Source organism: Alligator mississippiensis, chromosome 5 (genome assembly GCF_030867095.1).
Source record: "Alligator mississippiensis isolate rAllMis1 chromosome 5, rAllMis1, whole genome shotgun sequence".
In the NCBI taxonomy this organism is placed as follows: domain Eukaryota; kingdom Metazoa; phylum Chordata; order Crocodylia; family Alligatoridae; genus Alligator; species Alligator mississippiensis.
Window position 1 is genome coordinate 74747276 of NC_081828.1, and position 19804 is coordinate 74767079.

The 19804-nt window shown below is 54.1% G+C and overlaps 2 protein-coding genes across 2 annotated transcripts; one reads left to right on the forward strand and one right to left on the reverse strand.

Moving 5' to 3' along the window:
* Positions 1-8927: 8927 nt before the first annotated feature.
* RPL28 (ribosomal protein L28) lies at positions 8928-10571 on the forward strand. Its single transcript, XM_014604097.3, has 5 exons — positions 8928-9019; positions 9114-9201; positions 9337-9460; positions 9649-9767; positions 10446-10571. Exons 2-5 carry the CDS (start codon positions 9118-9120, stop codon positions 10533-10535), a joined length of 417 nt encoding a protein of 138 aa, XP_014459583.2. The 5' UTR covers positions 8928-9019; positions 9114-9117; the 3' UTR covers positions 10536-10571.
* Positions 10572-12744: 2173 nt separating this feature from the next.
* Positions 12745-17194, reverse strand: RCVRN (recoverin). The gene is made up of 3 exons (XM_006266510.4): positions 16814-17194; positions 13411-13522; positions 12745-13080 (listed from the first exon to the last, which is right to left on the reverse strand). Exons 1-3 carry the CDS (start codon positions 17192-17194, stop codon positions 12995-12997), a joined length of 579 nt encoding a protein of 192 aa, XP_006266572.1. The 3' UTR covers positions 12745-12994.
* Between the last annotated feature and the right edge of the window lie 2610 nt (positions 17195-19804).

Here is a 19804-nt window from a genome sequence, read left to right on the forward strand (position 1 = left end):
CTGATCCAGAGCTCCTCCAGATGGGCAATCAAGCACCGGTGCTGTTGGGTCTGTGGAGCCAATGCCAGGTCCACAAGAGGATCACGAATGAAGAGAGGGGCGGAGTGACACAGAGGGTAGGCTGTGGCCTTTTTTTCCCCTACCCACACTGGAAACAGGGACTGATGCCAGCTGCTCTGCTGTAGAGACGCCCTACCCTGCACAGGGGCTGTCCTCATCATCACTCCGCTCCTTTTGTGCTGGGGAGAGGGGGGAGTGGGGGCAAGCTTGGGATTGGGCAGGAGTCCCCAGAGAACACCAGGCAGCAACGCCACTGATTAGCAGCAGGATGTCCCCGAGCCAGGACAGCTGGATTAGCATTTGAGGAGAGGGGCTCTGACTGGTTCCATACAGGGTTGGGGCAAGAGGCCTGACTTGGAGGGAGGATACACAGATAGAGAGATGGGCATACAGCTAGAGTGATGATGAGGTGTATGACTGGGCTTTCTTAGGGTGTCAGAGGCTCAAAGGGCTGTGAAGGGTCTCTGCCCAGGGAAGTGGAACTAGGGAGAGCACAGACCCCCAATCTGGCTGGGGGGGGGGGGGGGGGGGGGCAGGCAGTGTCTGTGCATGCTTGTCCTGCCTTAGGCAGTTGTCCTGGGGTGTCTGTCAGGGCATGGGAGGCTGCAAGCGGAAGCTGGAGAGGAGGAATGGGGTTAAACACAATGGGAAGGGGGCGAAAGGAGATCATGCTGCCTGAGGTGGGGGTCTGGTGGGTCAGAGCAGGGGTTGGAAGCCAGAATGCCTGGGTTTCATCCCAGCTCTGGGAACTCTGGCAGGTCGCAGCAAGGGGACTGGGTCCTCTCCCAGCCATGGGGAGAGTGGAGTCAGACTGCATGTGTGTGTTAACATGCCCCCCTCACTCATCCTGTGGGGGTGGGGCCGCAGACGGATTAGCGCCCAGCTGGCCGCAAGGAGCAGCTTTGCATGTTCCTATCTTTCAGATCAACGTGTTTCAGAATCAAACCATGTTCCCAGGAGCCAGGGAGAGATTTAAACACAGCAAAATAATTACAGAGAAGCCTGACCTGAAACCAGGGCCAGATGGGAGTCAGGATGCCTGGTACTATCCCAGCTCAGGGAGGGGAAAGGAATGGGAGTCTGGTGGGTTAGAGCAAGGGCACTGCCAGCCCAGACTCCTGGGCTCTCCCCTGGGTCTGGGGCAGTAAGTGGGATCCTGTGAGAGGGACCCCACTCCCAGTCCGTTTCCTCAGGACAGTAATATCAAATCTGTTTGCCTTGCTCTCTCCCCAAGCTACAACCAACTTGGCCCCACCCCAGGGCATCTGAGAATCCAGTGGCTAGAAGAGATCCACGTGCTGGGTGCCCTGGGGAATGGAAAAGTCAATCGAGTGACCCATATTCCTGCATCCTAGTGTCAGCCCGGACGCGCTCTGACATGCTTAGTAGCAGGTACCGATCAAAGGGGTGAAGGGTAAGGGAGGAGATCCTGGTTACACAGGGACTTCTTGCCTCATGCTGAGATGCAGCTACCTCTGGGGTGGGGCACATCAGGGGGTAGTTATACAAGGTCCCCCACCCTTAGTACACATATACCTGGCCTGGCTCCACATACACAAGCAGCCCAGCTATACCCATTTTGATCTGTTTATTTTTGTAGGGTTGCACTTGGTGGGGGGTGGAATTTCCCAGAGGCATAACCCCCCAGCCATGTGGCTATTGCACCCCCTACCATGCAGTCCTCCCCCACCCCTACTGCTTTGCCCAAGGCTGGGCAAAACTCCATACCCTTTTGTTCAGGTCGGGGCCTTCAGTCTCATATATGTGGGCAAAAGCATCCATCCAGCTTGATCCAGAGGTTCCAGCGCTGGGTAGGGTCTCCCCCTACACAGGAGGGGGCAAGATGCCGGGCATGGGGCTGGAACTAGTGACTCAGGTCTCAAGGCAGTGGGCTCCCATGGGACAGGCAGCACCCTTTGATGACCAACGCGGGCAGCACAGTGGTGCTTCCTGGTGGGCAAAGCAAGGGCTGTGGTGGTGCCCCCTGTTGGAGAAGAGAGGGAGCACAGCAGCCTGGCTCACAATCAACAGCAGGAGCAGAGCGCCCTGGAATGGGAGAGGCCTGGTCCCAGCACCCCTGGTGGTCAATGGAGGGGACAGGTGAGGTGGAGCAGATGGTGGTGCCCCCTGCTGGCTGGTCCAAGTCTCAGGCTAGGGGGTACCAAACGATTTCCAGGCTGGGGTGCAGGCAGATCCTGGGGTCCCCTCAGCTCCCAGAGAGCAGCATGCACAGCTAGTGCCCCCAAAAGTAGGGCTCCCCCCAGCAGCCCCAGGTGGGGGGTGCCTGGGTGGGGGGCAGCGCTGGGATGTGGGGTGTCCAGATGGCAGGGGGTGCGTGAGCGATGCAGGTGCTCTGCCGAAACTCCCAAATCTGAGGAGGAAGAGAGATGGGATGTTAGGAGACCCACAGGGACTGCCCCCCTTCTTCCCAATAGCCCCTGGCTGGTGGGGCTTCTGCTGTCAAAGGGAGCTTGCCCCACATGGGATGAGTTTGGGGGGGCATTAGCCCAGGTCCCTGGAGTGCCCCTCTTTGTGGGAACCCCCCAGGGGCTGCGCAGTACTCAGAGAAGTGACCCCCCACCTTGTGTCAGCATGTCCCTTGGACCTAAGAATAGGATGAGGGCAGAAGATGGTGTTTGTGGGGGATAGAGGGGTGGGGTGGGGAATGGGGTTCCCCCCTCCTGAAGGGAGTGGGTGGCTCAGCACTAAGGGAGCTATTATCTCAAGGGGAGGTGCAATCTGGGGGTGCTTGCCTGGAGGGAGGTGAGGAAGGACCTGCCTCATGGAGGGGGGTGCTGGTCCACAGGAGTTAATTTCTGAAGGAGTCTGGACCCAAGGCAGCTGGTAGGGGGCGTCCTTGTTCTGTTGGGGAGGATGCTTATGGTCCTGGAAGAGCTCTCTGCTCTCAGTGGGGAGGTCCCTGCTCTGTGGAGGTCCCTGGCCCCAGACCCCCCGGCTCTCACCCTGCGCGTGGTCCCAGAGCAGGAGCTTGAGGTCACTTAGGGCGTCGCTCAGGTTCTGGATGTGGCCGTGGAGCCGGGCATTCTCGCTCTGCAGCTCCTGCAGCGCCTCCTGCAGCTCGAAGGGAAGCCCCCTGCCCCACAGCAACCCCAGCAACACCAGGACCCCCCAGAGCCCCATCCTGTACCTCCCTGCGCAGCACAGCACTGCTCTGCACTGTGCCTAGCCCCCTCCACTTGCCCAGCCACTGCATTGATTCCCCAGCTTCTGCCTTGCTAGGGACTGAGAATCAATGTCCCTGACCCGGAGCCCTTTAATTACCAGCCCGGCATAATTAACAGTGTCCTTCACTCTGGACCCACAGCCCCCTGCTCTCCAGCACCCTGGGGCTCCCTTGGCCTGCCAGTGCCCCTCGCTCCCAACTCACAGCCCCCTGCTCCCGAGCACTGTCCATGGCAAGGAAGCGGGCAAGTGGGGATGGGAGGGCAAACAGATAGACAGCCAAGCTGAGATGGCGTCTGTTCCTGTGACAAACAGCGAGGAGGAGCTGGAGGCTTCCCCTGAGACCCAGGCACCTCCAGGTTGGACTCACAGGTCCCCCCAGTTACTGCCACATGCCTTGGAAGAAAAAACCAAAGCAGGCACAAAACTGGGTGTGAAACCTGGAGTGCAATAGCAGCTCACAGAATGTGAAATGTCCTGGAGCCTGGAAAGGGGCTGGGGGGAGGGAAGGAAAACCAGGGTCTGCGCCTGGGGGGAGAAGCCAGGGCCCTGCACCAACCTCCCACAGGTGTGCAAGGCTCCCACGGGCCATGGACACCTGCCACAAGAGGCCAGGGTAAAAGCAGGGAGGGAAGGACCCAGGGCTGGTTACCATATTTCCAGTTCCAAAAAAAGAGGACACCCAGGGGGGGCATGTCTAACTGTTATAGTAAATAACAAGTGTTATTGCCTAAGAAATTAAATGAGAAACAAAAATAAATGTAAACATTTTTTTAAATTAACCTTTTTACATACTGTCAGTCTTCTGTGCTTCTTCTGGTCGTGGCCATGCATACTTCTCTGTAGAGCGTCTCTCTCTCAGCAATTGTTGATTGCTCATCAAGTAGCCATGAAAGTCTTTGCAAGACTTGTGTGCCTGAAGTTGTACTGTACAAGCAGTATCCCTTTCAGTGACTCAACAGTCAAGTTGTTCCTTTCCATTGTCCACTGGCTTTGCATCAGTGAAAAAACCCGTTCTACATTTGCATTATGGGAAGGAACAGCAAAATAGAACTGGGCAATCTTTAGCAGTTCTGAGTGACATTCAGTGTTTTTGGCCTTCTCAAAATATTTGACCCATTTTTGGTGTGCCAGCAGATTACTGAACTCTTCATCATTGTTGCAACCTTCAACAAATTTCCTGAGATTGATGTTAAATGCTTTGATCAGTTCAGCATCAGTTTGCGCCCCCCTTCTCTATCAAGTATTTGATACAAAGTTCCACCTCATTCCAATTTGGTGTCTCAGGGCAATCCACATGAAACAGGAGAAGTCTTCCAGGGTTGCCATCCACATCTCCAAATATTCTATGCACATGCTGTACACACATTTTACTTTTTCACAGAATACATTACACTCTTCATCCAGTCCCTCCTTACACTTTTGTGCCAGTAGCTCCTTAACTTTCACTGACATGACGTTGTGGGCCTTGTATTCACAAAGGACAGTGCATACTGAGTTCAAGATTTTCACCACTTCCACAGTGGAGTTGTTTCCCATTTCTATTTCTTGAACGTGAGTACATTCGGTTCATATGAGTGAATGCGTGTGCCCGAGGTAAATCTCACTCAACTCATTTTCAAAAAAATTCTTAATCACATTAAGTGGTTTGTTCTGTGACAGGAAGAATGATTTAAACACTGGAAACATATGAAGCAGCCTTGTGATACCTGGAAATAAGGCAGCCATCGTGTCTTGCTGTGAGAAAGCAGCTTTCTGTATAACTTCAACAAAATCACAGTACTTCTTAAGAAGCTCAGTTCGTACAGTGTAGATATTAAAGTAGTTGTAAATTTTTAAAATAATGCTTTCAATGTCAACATCAAGTGTTTCTGCCCTGTGATTGACAGTTGTTCAAAATGTGTGCTGGGCAACCCACACCAATTAAAGTCCCCTTTGCAAACACGTCCCTGCCTTCTGTATCACACCAGAGTCCTCCAAACATTGTATTGCAAATGCAACACACTTCTCAAACACTTTCTTTTCCAGTTTCCTTGATATATTCTACAATTGTATCTGCAGTCTCATTAGGTGTGTTCTGAACCTGAATAAGCCTTGATTGCGGCCCACCACTCCTCCAATCAAAATACTAATTATTACTGGAAATATTTTCACAGCACCATGATTGCTTCCACCTGTAGCAATTCCACAGTAATGTATGTCATGATTTCATAGACATTAGGGCTGGAAGGGACCTCGGAAGATCATCGAGTCCAGCCCCCTGCCCAAAGGGCAGGAAGTCAGCTGGAGTCATAGGATCCCAGCAAGATAAGCATCCAGTTTGCTCTTGAAGGTGTTCAATGTAGGCGCTTGAACCACCTCTGGTGGCAGGCTGTTCCAGACCTTGGGGGCTTGGACAGTAAAGAAATTCTTCCTTATGTCCAGCCTGAAACGGTCTTGTAGTAGTTTATGACCGTTCAACCTAGTCGTCATCCCTAGGGGCGCTCTGGTGAACAAATGTTCCCCCAGATACTGGTGGTCACCCCTGATAAACTTGTAGGTGGCCATCAGATCACCCCTGAGCCTGCGCTTTTCCAGGCTAAAGAGCCCCAGGGCTCTCAGCCTGTCATCGTAGGGTCTGCTTCCCTGACCTCTGATCATGCGCGTGGCTCTTTTCTGGACTCTCTCAAGCTTCTCCACATCCTTTTTGAATTGTGGAGCCCAAAACTGGACGCAGTACTCCAGCTGCAGCCTCACCAAGGCCGAGTACAAGGGGAGAATGACGTCCCGGGATTTGCTTGAGAAGCATCTATGGATGCAAGCCAGCGTTTTGGTCGCTTTACTAGCTGCAGCATCGCGCTGCAGGCTCATGTTCATCTTGTGGTCAATGATGACCCCCAAGTCTCTTTCTTCCATAGTGCTAGCCAACATAGCACTGCCGAGCCTATAAGGATGCTGCGGGTTTTTCTTCCCAAGGTGGAGAACCTTGCATTTATCGGCGTTGAACACCATCAGATTCTCGTCCGCCCACTTGCTCTTTAAGTGCTTTAAGAGAAGCCTCAGCAGAATATGGGGCAAGCAGAGTTAACAATTGCTTCTGTCTTGGTTCAAGCACTTGCAAATTTTGGGGCTATCTTAGAATCAGTGAATGTCTTTTTCAGTAAGCCAAATGTGCAATCCATTAACTTGAAACTATTATGATGCTTAACTATGTGAAATGCTAGAACACCTTCTGCTGCAGTAATAGCATCCTCCAATTTGCTGTATCGTTTAACAGAAATATTTGTTAACTTTGCTGATAAGCCGCCTCCTCGAACGTCCTTCTTGTGTTTCTCAGAATTTACATGAGCTTGTAAATCCAAAGCACCTTTATTTGAAACAGAAACGTATGTACCAGCTCTGCATATCGAGCACTCAGTCTATACGACCAGTACAGAAGCATGGAAATTTTCTTTCGCTCTTCAGTAAATTTACATCTTTGTTTTGGCATTGTGTTCAGTAGTATGTAACTTCCTTCAACTTCAAAGTGTTTAAAACAAATCAAATTAAACAAATCCAGCAAGAGAACTTTTAAATTGTGGTCTGCCACTGACCCAACTAACTGTCAGCGCATTAAGTAAATGCTGAACTTGTGCTCAGATGATGGACTGCACTCCTGCTTTATGCAATGTCCGCTGCACCACTACAGTAACTACCAGGTTTTCTCCCATTTAGAAATTGCAAATTGGGTGATAAAAAAAACAAAAAAACCCTTGAATTCACTGATTAAAAAAAGACTCGAACCCACATTTTTCAGTGATTAAATTGAAATGCTTTTAATAGATATATTGTCAATTTAACACAATGTTTTATTGATCTATTTACAATTTCAAAGCAATTTGGAAGCCTACCAGTGCCTCAATCATTATAATAAAATCAATTCTAAATACCTATATTTTTCAGAGGTGCACCGATATATCGGTCTAATATTGGATCTGCACCGATATAAAGGAAATCGTCTATATCGGAAATCAGCCTACAGTGACTGATAATTTGGCTGATAAACGGCCCAAGCCTGCGTGCAGCCGCAGCGCAGCACATAGGCAGTGAGAAGCACAGCCAGCACTGTGTGTGGTGGAAGGGCAGGGGAGGGGGTGCAAGGGGGCAGATCAAGGACCTGAGTGAGGAGGAAGTGGGGATGTGGGGGGGTGCAGGATGGAGCCATGGCTTGTCTGGGTGGTACAGGAAGGGGGGGGGGGACTGCTCCTGCCACTCATCCAGGAGGGCATAGGGGGTCGGGTGGCAGTGCTGCTGGGGGGGGACTATGGGGCTGCTACAGCAATTTTTGGGGTGACTGCAGCCCCCCTTAGCTACCTCCCAGCACCACCCTGGCCCCAGCCCACAGCTGCAGTCTGCCCCCCCATGCACCCTGGGAGGGCATGGGGGGTGGGCTGCGCCCGCCCAGATCTGCACAGCAGGATCCTGAGGCTAGGGCCCTTGTCCACACCCCGCTGATGAGCCACAGCTCTGCCCCACCCTCTACTTTGCCCCAGCTGGGCAGTGTCTACACCCCAAGCCCACTCCCTCCCTCGTTGCAGGGCGCCTTGATCTGCCCCCCCTGCCCTATGCCCCTTTCCTCACAACCGATTTACCAGCTACACTGGAAAAAAATCAGCTTGCTATCGGTGGATGTGCCTCCTTAAAATTCGGCTATCGGTGCACCCCCTAACATTTCTTTTACTTGCTCAACAGGATGTGGGCCCAGCTGCGGCTGTGTCGTGTGTCCCTCCCCCCCCCCCGCACTGTAACACCGAGCAGCCCCGAGTGATGTCCCCTGCCCCGGCGGTGCCCCAATCCCCGGCTCTACTGGTGCCCCTCCCCCAGCTGTCTTGTCCGTTCCCGGCTGGAGCGAGCGGTACTGCAGCAGCTCCGGCTCCGGCGGAAATAAGTCCGACCATCGCACTGCCTGGCCGGGAGGCCCACGCCCCCTCCACCCTGGGCAGCGTCCCCCAGCCGGGCTACGCAGCGCCCCGCCGCCCCCCATTCCCTCCCTGCTGCAGCCCCAGCGACCCCGGTCCGGGTCCCCGGACAGTCCGACCCCCGTTTCCGCCCCACCTGCACACAAGTGCTCGGCCGGGGCAGCGCCCACACCCCAGCCGGCCGCGTGCGCGCGCACACAACCACGGTGTCCCGTTGCCCCTACTCGTTCCCCCCACCCCCATTGGCTGAAGCGGCGCCGTCTTTCCCGCGACAGACGAAAACCTCGGGTCCCGACGCCGAACGCAGCACTCGAGGGCGCACGGCCGCCCTGGGAATTGTAGTTCTACCTCGCGGCCGGCATGTTGAAAGCGGACGGGGGAAGAAACCCCGGACATTTCGCTTGCATTTAAAAAACCCGCCCCGACGCAGCACTGGCAGCCAAAAAAGAGGATATCTAGGAAAACCCGGATGCCGGGGGACACTGACAAGACCCTTCCCCCAGAGGCCTCTTCTGGTGCCTCTGGGGGACTGGGACGTGAAAAAAAGCCCCGGAGACTGAAGCAAGTGACGGTGGGAACCCCAGGGAGTGGGACAGAACCGGAGAGGAGGCGGGGGGAAAGCCGAAAAAAGTCGCGGGAGAGACTGAGAAACACGGAGAGGGCGTGAGGCAAGTCCCAAGGCGGGGACGAAGGCAGGCACGGTGCGCGCTCAGCCCAAGCAGAGCCGAAGGCATCCGGAAACAGCCAAGCGGTGGCGGAAGTTACGTTACGGCGGGCTGTAAGCCGCTCTGCCCGGGTGGGGCCTCCCTTTCCGTTTCCGGTAGCGGCGGCGAACGCAGGTAGCACGCGGCGTTACAGGCCCAGTCCCCCTTCTTCTGCCCCCGCCGCCGGGTGGTGTTGAGCTGAGGCGCGTGTCCTGTCTGTCTCCCACAGCCCCATGATGTCGTCCCACCTGCAGTGGATGATCGTGCGTAACTGCTCCAGCTTCCTCATCAAGCGGAACAAGCAGACTTACAGCACCGTGAGTGCTGCGGCACGGCCGCCCCGCCTGGGACGTGCAGCCCCGGGGACCAAGCCGGGCGGATTGGGGGGCGGGGGCAAGGGCGAGGCCCGGGGCGGCTCCGGGCCCAGCTGACGGGATATCGCCTCATTGCAGGAGCCCAACAACCTGAAGGCAAGGAACTCATTCCGCTACAATGGGCTGATCCACCGCAAGACTATCGGGGTGGAGCCCGCTGCCGATGGCAAGGGCGTCGTGGTGGTGCTGAAGAAACGTGCAGGTGGGTCTCGGCCTCCTGCGCTCGTTTGCGCTCTCTTCCTGCCGCCCACTCAGCCCTGGTGCTGGATCGGCCCCTGGAGGAGACAAGCCCCCGCCCCAATCCCCCTTGCTGCGCCACCCCAGCATGTTCTCCAGTCTCTTCTCCTGAGCCCACTCTGATCCTTGACCCCTCTTTTCCTGCGCCCCCAGGTCAGCGCAAACCAGCCACGTCCTACGAGAAGACAACCGTCAACAAGAATGCCCGGGCCACGCTCAGCAGCCTGCGCCACATCATACGCAAGAATAACTACCGCAAGGACCTGCGCATGGTGAGTGAGTCCTCAGGCTGCCCTTCTAGGGGGGAGGGCTTGGTGCCGACCCTGTTGCATGTGCAGCCAGCTTGTGGCTGAGTGGCCTAGCCCTTATGAGCAAAAAGAGGCAGAGGTGAGGTGCTGTCATGCTTCCAGATGAGAATTTAATCTGGGAGGCAGATGGGCACTTGACTCGCTATACCTGGTCAGCATTTCCATCCCACACTGGGATAAGGGGTGAACCAATTGGTGCTCTTGTGCTTAATTAGAGCATCATGTTCTTGATGTAGGAAAAGGATATCTATGAGCAACCCTCTTCACAGGAGATATTCATCTCCATAGGGAATCTTCGGTACTTGGCTTTTGCCAAGCCTCCCTTCAGGCACAGTTTGGTGTGTATATGTGGGAAGTGGGGAGGGTGTGCTAATAGGTGTTTGGCTGCCATGCCCTAGACAGTAAGGTCCTCTCCCCACCCATGGTGCAGTGAATGATCATGGGCTGGGGTATTCATAGGTGTTCAGTTGGTTTATGCCTGTTCATGCTTCCTCTTTCTGTGAGTGATAAGCAGGGCTGGGAGGGTTCCTACTGTGGGCTCTAGCAGTCCTGACTGTAGGATCCTGGTCTTGGCTCTGCTGTACAAGGACCCCTGTGTGTGTGTTGGGGGGCGTGCTTGTTTACAGCCTCTCTTGTCCCCAGGCTACCCTGCGCCGTGCCAGTGCCATCCTGCGGAGCCAGAAGCCAGTGGTTGTGAAAAAGAAGAGGGCTAGGGCTACCAAAGCAGCATGAGCAGTCCCTAGGTTCAATAAAGTATTGAGTCCAGTCTACAGTCTGCCTGTGCATCATTTTGGAGGGTGGGGGAAAGCTGCTTAGTCTTGGCCCTGTCTTGAAGGCTTATTACTGCACTCTGGCTTGGGGCAGGCTCATCTATTTGCTAGGTTCATGAAGCTGTGCTATGCCCTGTTCCAGTGGGAAAGTAGGTAGGGAAAAGGGCTTTGGGGCTAGTCTCCATGAAGCTGGACAAGGTTCCTGGTGTCCTGGCTTGCAGTGTCCTCCCATTGCCCAGTTCTGCTCTAGCTCTGTGCTCTCAACCAAGCGATCCAGAAATCTCTGGGCTTTTCCTATTTTCTTAACTGTAGTGACATACATTGGCAGCTAAGCTATTTGCTTTTGAACCTGTTAGTGGGGGAAGGGTGGGTTATATAATGTGTTGCTCCCCCACCCCCAGTCTGAGAAGGGAGGAGGATCTAACCAGCTCCAATCCATTTAGCATGATCCCTACTAATCCTCCTGCCAGCACCCTGGGACCATGTCCCTAAGCTGCTTGTTCTGGTAAACCCGCCTGCCTAGCCAAGGACACATGTAACTGTGCCAGGGCCGCTGCATCTGGCACCCATTTCCCAAAGGGGTTCCCCTACTTCCCTGACAATCTAGTATTTCCCATCTTGGCTGGTGTCCCACAGTCTCAAACTACAACAATGTTTCTCAAGCCCTAGTTCCCAGAAGTGGGTTGCAAGAAAATATGAAAGGGTTGCAAGCAAACTTAAAAAAACAGATCAACAGATTTTAAAAATAGATTCTCCTTTAAAGGAGCAAAATGGGAAACAGTGGCTTTTTTCTTGCAGGTTGGCAGAGTTCCAGCTGCAAGATATTTACAAATGGGTCCTGTTACAAAAAAGGCTGAGAACCACTGACCTAGACCACCTGTTAGCGTAGCTACTGTCCCTTAGTCTGCTGCTGCCTCTCATTCTGACCCGCAGCCTCCTCCCTTTCCTACTCCTCCAGCCCAGTAAATGGAATTCAACCTTGAACAGCCTGAGTCATACAGGGCCCTGCACTCCAGCCTCCACCAGGGGGTGCCCTCCTACCACTGTAGAGCCTGTGTTGTCTGCCTGGGAGAGTCTCAATGCAGGCTTTGGGTAGGGTAAGCTGATTTGCTGGGGGGGGGGGGGGGGGGATCAGGTCCCTGTTTCTGGCTTGTGGGACACTGATGTGGAATGAGACTGTGGCTTGGACTCCTGGGTTCTCTATAGAGCAGTTGGGTTTACTGAGTTTGGGGGCTGGGGGGGGTTAAGGGGTGGCTAGGAGCCAGGACTTGGGTTCTGTCCACCCAGGTTGGGGAGCCTGGGACATGCTCTCCTGCTGCTGGGGCATTAATGTGGTATGTGCCTCCACAGAGCAGAGTGGGATATGCTGAGTTGAGGGATGAGGTGGAGGAAAGTTGAGACATGACTTCTAGAATTAGAATAGAATCCAGGGGTCAGACCAGGGAATTCTGTTTTAATGGGTCTTGTGGGTTAGTGTTTCTCCTATGTCTCATTCAAAAGAGCTGGGGGAAGGCAATAGGCAGCCTCCGCATCTGAGTCCCCTGCCTGGACAGATGGAGCCAGTGGGGTCGTGTTTATCCATGACGCGATGCTTTTTATTGAAAAACAGGTACAAGTACACAAATGAGAGACACATGTATGTGCACCTCCCCTCCCCTCACAGGCAGCAATCCTGTGGGGCTGCACTGAGGTTGATGTGAGGGAAGAGCTCAGACAAGTGGGCAGCAAACTCACCCAGATTCATTTCCACCTGGGCTTGGGAAGGGAGCAAATAAACTCATAGGCGAGTGACACCCTAGTCTTCGGAGCTGCCTTTCCCATTTGTGGACACTTGGTTAGTTTCTGCCAGCTGCAGGTATAGTAGTAGTGTTCAATCTCTCCTAGGTTCAGTCCCTAGCTCTGGGAGGGCAGAGGGGTCTGGTGGTTTAGGTATTTATTTTTTACTGGCCAGCACTGGCAAAGTGAGGCCCATATCTCAGTGAGTCTGTGGAGACAGATTTTACCTTCATCTGTTTTCTCATTCACTTTTCCCTTCCTTCTCTTTCATCTATTCTATCTTACTTCCTCCTGTTCTAAACTACTAGCCACACCTCCCTTCCCAAAGCTGGGAGTCCTAGCTCCTGGCTTGTGCCCCTCTTCCAACCCACTACACCCCACCCCCCATTCCAGAACTGGGATAGAACCCAAGTATCCTCCCCCCAGCCCCTCTGCTCTAACCCACCAAATCCTGCAGCACCTGGGAGCCAGCTTGGTCACTCATGGAGCATCAAGTGGTACCACCAGAGGGAAAGGAGGGAAGAAGCTGAACCTCTGCAGTCACACCCAGACCAAGGCACACTCGCACTCATCCATCCCATTCATGCATTCCTCGGTGCGGCTGTGCACACAGTGGAGACCCCTCCCCGGGCACATTCTGGCTGCCTATTTCTTGGGCTCGTACTGGATCAGTCTCATGATCTCCTCATTCTTCATCACTCCAGAGATAAACTCTCCCTCAGCGATTTTATCTGCAGCAGAAACAAGGAGGGAAGAAAGAGGGACCAGGAGAAAAATGGTTAATGAGATTTCCAGGCCTGGATATCCCTTCCAGGCCCCTGCCCCAGTCTGGTTTGGGGGCGGGGGGCACTGGCCTGCTTAGGGTTGGTCCATCTCTGGGGAGTTAAGGTAACTGGTATTTTGGGATTGGGGAGGGGGAAGAGGAAAATGCCCTGAGTTGAGTTATGCGTGTGTGAGCACTGCTACCCCCTGCCCTGTTTCTGGGTGTGTAACTGAAGTGCCCCCCTGGGGATCTGGGCTCAGTAGGAAGCAGGGCTTGGGGTGGAGGAGGGGCCTGTTACCATGTTCTCCCTTCTTGAAGTAGGCCCAGAGCTTGTTTGTCCGTTTCTCAGGGTTGTTTTCATCCTCAGGCAGGGTCTTCTGTTCCTCAGCAGGAATCATCTTGAATATTGCCTGCAGAGAGGAGGAATGTGTTAGGAGGGAAAGCAGAACATCCCCAATGCCATCACCTCTGGGATGGGGCACATCTCAGGGACAGGTGAGGAAGCTCTGCCTACCCAGCCTCAGTGTGCTCCCTACCAGAAGCAAGTGCATCTGTGTGGAGATGATTTATTCCCTGGGGATTGAGGGCAGCATAAGTCTCATCCTTTTGTACCCTTTTGCAACCTTGGGCCAGTGCCATGGAGATGTGAAAGGTCAGTACTTGGACAGGGGATAGGGATGGTTGGATGCATAGAGGGAGTGAGCAAGGATGGCTGGACAGATAAAGTCAAGGGCTTTCCCTCTCTGCTTAGATACTTTACACCATTGTCCTTTCGTTAGCTGAGCCCCGTCCTCCAGTTAGCCTGACAGATCCACCTGTTATCTGCCCCTTCCTGGCCAGGATCAGCCTCACAGGCCCATTGGCCCCAGTATCCTGCTCTCACCACAGACCAGAAGGTAAATCTGGCACCTGTGCTAAGGATCTAGTGACAGTCTGGTGGCAGGGGGAGGGGAGGGGAGCTGATCTTCAAACCCTTGACAATCCAGTGGCAAGGAGTCCTCAGCAAACAGTGCCAGGCTCTCCTTCACTCAGTCACAAGTCACCCTAGAGACCCAGCCACCAGCCCAGGGCTCCTCCCTATGGGGCCAACACCACAGGTCAGAGCAGGCTTCTCAGTCTCTATGGGACATACACATATGCACACATGCGCACACATAGTTGGAAGGCAATACAGGGTGTTTCCCAGCTCTGGGAGGGATGTGGGGTCTTCTGAGTTGCAATGGAGGGTTGGGGTGGATCCTGGACACTAGGGTTATCTCCCTGCTCTGCTCCTGGAGGGGCCTCAATGGTGAGACCATGACATTTCCCCCTTCTCCTAGTGGCACTCTGGTATTTCTCATCTGCCCGCAGCCGCAAATCCAGCTCAAGGGCTGGGGCTGTTTTGGAGCTTCTTAACGCACATTTCCCCCCCTGCCGTTGCAGGGAGGGCCTGCAGAAGGTGGGGTGGTCATCAAGTCCAATTAGCATAACAGGATTCTCATCTGTGGGCGGGAACCAATGCCCTTCATGGAGGCTGAGGCCACTTGGGTGCTGTGCAAGCCAAACAGGCTGAGGTGTATCCACAAAGCCAGGACAAGTGCCACTAGGTTGTTCGCACCTGCGTGCGAGAGGGACCATCTCCTCCAATAGGGGTAATAGAAGCACATGAATGCACATGCACAGGGAGCCCAAATCCACCAGCAGGAGGCACCAGGAACAAATTAATGTGTTCTGATATATGTGTGTGCGCACATTCACGTACACGCGCAAGCACGTGCGCGCGCGCGCGCACACACACACACACACACACACTTCCCCTGGACAGAACAGCTCCGGGGGGGGGGTGTGCAGCTATGTAAAGGGATGTAGTAACCCTGACATGCAAGGTGTCCCCAGCTGTGGATATGGCAGTTGCCTTCCCAGGTCCATTTGACACAGGGGAACCCAGGAACCTGGGAGGCCTGGGCTCCGACAAGGGGATTCCCACTGCAGTCCCCACAGACAGAGAGATGGACTTGGGGGGTCGGACTCGATGATCTATTGAGGTCCCTTCCGACCCTAACATCTATGAATCTATGACTTAGAAGGGGGAATTGGTCTGGCAAGCAGAGCTCAGCTTAGGTGCCTACTGGTCTGCACAGAGGACCAGTAAAGGGAAGCAGAACCTCCCCAATGGTAGCTGGGCCCATGGGGTGATCTGGGGCAGGGAGGGAGTCTGGATGTTGGGGTAGGTAAGCCCATGAGTCTGATGTGGTATATTTCTCATGAGGGCTTTGCCATGCTGGTCTCCTCAGAGCAGACCCCCTTAGAAGTGTCTGTCTCATGCCCATGACTGTCAGAGACATCCCAGACCAAGGAGCTGTGCCCTGACCCCTGCTCCCACCCACATGCCCAGCCAGAAGGCTTTCATGCTAGTTAGGTATGGACAGGGTGCTGCTATTGGGGAGATGCTGCCATGTTCCCTCTTCATGGTGTCAGAGCCACCACAGGGCACTGCCATTTCAACACCTTCATCTCCTAGGGCAGCTATCTGTCCTATCATCCACCCCAACCCCTCATGAGAAAAAGCTTGCAACGCCCCTGTTCATACCTCAGTGCAGTGCTGTGGGGAAGATCACAGGCTCCCATGTTCCCCCTTCACAGCACCAAAGCTCCCCCTGTCCTGTCTCAAAGTGCTGCCCGCAGGGGATACTCACAACCCCACATCAAATCACTGCTCTGGGGTAGATTCCCATCAGGACATGACTTTAGGGATACTCACAGACCCAACACCCACCTCCACCACCCTACCAAACTTTAACTGTAAAGCTCTCCTGAGATGCTCATCATGCTGCATGCCCCACCCCCTAGACCCCCTCTCTGGCCACTGTCCTAAGGGGAAGCTTGCAGCTCCCTGCTTCCTCCCCATCAGGGCATAGTTATGGGGAATCTTCAGCTTCAGCACCAAAGCTCTCCTAGGTACCAAGACCTCACCACCTCCTACTGCCTCTGGACACTGGTCTGAGGGGAAGCTTGCAGGCCCACCCCTAGTCCATCTCCATCAGGGTGCTCCTGCAGGGAAGCTTAAGACTCCCCATTCCCACTCTGTCCACAGTGACACCCACCTATTTCTCAAACCTCCGCCGCCTCCCACGTGCCTCTCAGAGCACTGCCTCAAGGACAAGCTTGCAGTCCACATCACTCATTCATGACATGCATCTTTAATTGTCTCCATCCCGCTCCCTCCCCTGAGTCCCTTCTTAGGGTACCACCCCAAGGGAGGCTTACAGGCTCCCACACCCCTCCTTCACAACACTGATACCCTCTTACATCACACTCCTCTCTATGCTCTGTGCCCTTCTGAGGGTACTGCCTGGAGGAGAACCATGCAGCTCTGCCTAGTTTTTCCCCACTGCTCAGGGCGCCACTGTAGGAAAGCTCACAGACCCACTCAGTTCATCCCATTCCCAGGACACTGCTGCAGGAAAGCTCACTGCTCCCCAGATTATCCCCCTGCCCCCCCAGGGCATTGCTCCAGTCCCTGCTCATCCCTGCTCAAGTATCACTCTGGTGCTCACTGCCTCCCACCCCAATCTCGCCCTTCTCAGGGCACTGCTGGGGAAATTCATGCACCCCTGCTCATCCCCAGTCCAAGGGCATTGCTGCAGGGACTCTAGCCACCCCCATCTCATTCCCCACTTCCATGCTGCAGGAAAGCTGGCGGCTCTTCATCCAAGCCTCACCGAGATGATCTCGAGGACCTCGTTCTTGCTGATCTCACCATTACGGTCAACATCAAAGAGGGAGAAGGCCCACTCCAGCTTAAGGTGGGTCTTGCCTGAGGAGGTGAGGTGCAGGGCAATGATGTACTCCCGGAAGTCAAGTGTCCCGTCATCATTGGTGTCGAAGCTACGGAAGACATGCCGGGCGTAGACTTTTGGGTCCGAGTTGGGGAAGAAGTTAGCGTAGATCTTCTCAAACTCAGAACGGCTGATGCGCCCATCAGGACACTGCTTCTGGAAGCTGGCATACCAACGGCACAGCTCATCCTCCGTGTAGCGTGTGTTCATCTTGAGGTCCTCCAGGATCTCCTTGGACAAGGCCCCGCTCTTGCTGTTCCCCATGGCCCTGGCCCCCCACCCTGCTGCTGGGTCTGCTATGATTTGGCCATCTCCCCCAACAGCATCCTTTTGTAGACTCGCCTGGCTGGGAGGGTGGAGGGGGGGAACTGGTGACAGCTTGGCCTCCCACCCCCCGCCCCCCTCCTCCGCAAATGCACCCAAGCTATTTTTGCCAGGGGATCAGTAGGTGCTTAGCGGGATCTCAGCAGCCCTGAGCGGCTTGGCGGCCTGTCTCCTGCCCTTAGGCCCTCACCTTCACACCCCCACAGCCCCATGGCTATCTGTCTGTCCAGCCCAACACACCCCCTCCAGCCATGCACCTAGATTGATAAATAGATCAATAGATCACTATTGATCTATCCAGCCAATCACTCCCTTCTCTCTCTCCCTTTCTCTCTATTCACAACTCCTTTTTATCTATCTATCTATCTATCTATCTATCTATCTATCTATCTATCTATCTATCTATCTATCTATCTATCTAACTGCCAGTCTAGTCTAAGGAGGTGAACAGGGATGGGTTGTGCGAGAGGCCATCTCTAGTCATCCTTTGGGACTGGAGCAGGTACTGGTTGGTCTGGGGCAGTGTAGTTTGTCTAGGAGCTGGAAGGTGGGTAGGGACCAGTCTGAGGGCAAATGGTCCATGGTGGTGCTGATGAGGGGGTCTTAGGCTATCAGGGAGTTCCTTGTGGACTCTCATGGCACTGATCTTGTCCTGTGTCATTTTTCATGTCCTCAACATGGAAAGTGGACATGGGTGAATGGACTTTGCTGGTAGCCCAAGGTTTGGAGGCATTGTCTGGGCAGAAGAGGATCAGAATATCCTTTAAGGCAGTGCTGGGGGTGTTGGGGTGGTGGAGAAGTTGCCACAATAGCAAAATGTACCAAGATACACAGAGTGGAATGAACAAATGTTGCTGGAGACTGGGAGCTCAGCTGCCAAAAGCAACAGGGGAGAAGAGGAAGGCAGGAGGACTGGGAGCCTCAGCCATGGGAAAGGTCAGTGCAAGCCAGGGACATAATAGGCAAGGTTTCCATCAGAGACCAGAAGTGTTGGAGCCCATGTCTTAGGCCCAGAGAGCTCCCCCACCCCTGGAAAGCTGCCCACTGTACTGGTGGGGAGGCCAGGGTAGGTGAGTACAAGGGCTCTGGGGCCTGGGGGCTTCAGAGACCATTGTACGTGAGTAGACAAGGTTTGTTCAGCCTGGCAGAGCCTGGTCATTGCCTAGAAATATCCCAGGAGGTGGATTCAGGTTGGAAGCAGGGATATGGGAGCATAGGCTGATCCAGAATTTTAAGAAGTAGGGTATGACAGGTTGGTCCAGTGCCACAGCTCCACCAAGGAGGAGATGCTGGTGAGGCACAGCTTGAGCCTCCAAGCCTGTGGGTCACACTGGTGGGGGCCAGGAAGAGAGAAGGTACAGGAAGAAGGGACCTATCCACCACTGCTCTCCCCAGCCAAGCCTGACAACCTCTGCAGCCATGCCCAACAGGTCCTGGCTGGAGCAGGGCAGGAGCAGCCCTGAGATTTGCCTTGTGCCTGAGCCAGCTGAGAACAGGAATGGTTGTGGGACAATGCCCCTCCTTTCTGCATCTGATCCATGCATGCTTGTTCCCCTCACCTTCCCCCCCAGTATCCCATGCCAGACTTGGGAGATAGAGGTCACTTCACTACACACTGTAAGGTAGGGTGTGACCATACCACCACACCTCCCCGTGGATCCACCCCATGAATGGAGGCAGGGAACACCACTGGCACCAGACAGACTGGTTGGACAAGGTGGGAGGAGCTGGGGACATAGTCTGGCTTGGACTGGGGGAATGGAAGGATTGGGCCAGCCTCTCAATAGAAGCCACAGGTCCCAGCTGGGCTGGAGTGGGGGACAGGATCAGTTGGTGGAAAGCACAATGGGCTGTGGAGCCAGCCATGGCCTACTAGGCCAGGGCGGGCTCAACCAGACTGATGGAGGAGGTGCTGGGGATGGATAGACAGACAAGCAGATTTGTAAAGGGACATTTCCTCCCCCCAGACCCCCTTTTTAGCTCTGGCTCAGGCAAAGCACATCCTGCAAGACACGTCCCATCTCCAGCTTGTCTCCCCTGGGCCATCCTCCAAAGGGTGGAGGCTTCTGGGCTCCTTCCAAAACTCTCAGGGCTGGGGATTGAGGTAAGAGCAGGCAGGCGGCACTGAGCCCAGAGACAAAAACCATTAGTTACCCTATTAGCTGGCTCATGAGGTGTGCACAGGCCTGGGCACATACACACATGCTCTTTCCTGCCTTGGGCAGGGGGTCAGAATCGGTGATTTAATAGGTCCCTTCCGACCCTAATATCTGTGGTGAGCATGTTTGTTATTACCCTGAAATAGAATAGTTTTCTGATAGCATACTGTTAGGTTAACAATAATTTGGATTATTAAGAAGTATTAGCTTTACAGCTGAATACAAGGCATGACCTGTGGCCTAGCAATGCAGCTGACCACAAGGCAGAATGATAGCTAAGCCTTTGCTTGTGTCAAGTAATCATTTTAACTGTATTAAGCATTTTCTGAGTTAAAAAGTGGATCTGTGTCTTTGTGCTGAAAAATCAGCTACAGCAAAAAGTAAGATAAGA

What these genes read in the sequence shown, in the direction of transcription:
- RPL28 (XM_014604097.3), top strand. Translation starts at nt 9,118, where the DNA reads ATGATGTCGTCCCACCTGCAGTGGATGATCGTGCGTAACTGCTCCAGC. An exon ending in ACAAGCAGACTTACAGCACC is followed by an intron (nt 9,202 to 9,336) that starts GTGAGTGCTGCG and finishes GCCTCATTGCAG; the next exon opens with GAGCCCAACAACCTGAAGGC. An exon ending in GGTGCTGAAGAAACGTGCAG is followed by an intron (nt 9,461 to 9,648) that starts GTGGGTCTCGGC and finishes CTGCGCCCCCAG; the next exon opens with GTCAGCGCAAACCAGCCACG.
- RCVRN (XM_006266510.4), bottom strand. Translation starts at nt 17,194, where the DNA reads ATGGGGAACAGCAAGAGCGGGGCCTTGTCCAAGGAGATCCTGGAGGAC. An exon ending in AGGTCCTCGAGATCATCTCG is followed by an intron (nt 13,523 to 16,813) that starts GTGAGGCTTGGA and finishes TCCTCTCTGCAG; the next exon opens with GCAATATTCAAGATGATTCC. An exon ending in CTTCAAGAAGGGAGAACATG is followed by an intron (nt 13,081 to 13,410) that starts GTAACAGGCCCC and finishes TTTCTGCTGCAG; the next exon opens with ATAAAATCGCTGAGGGAGAG.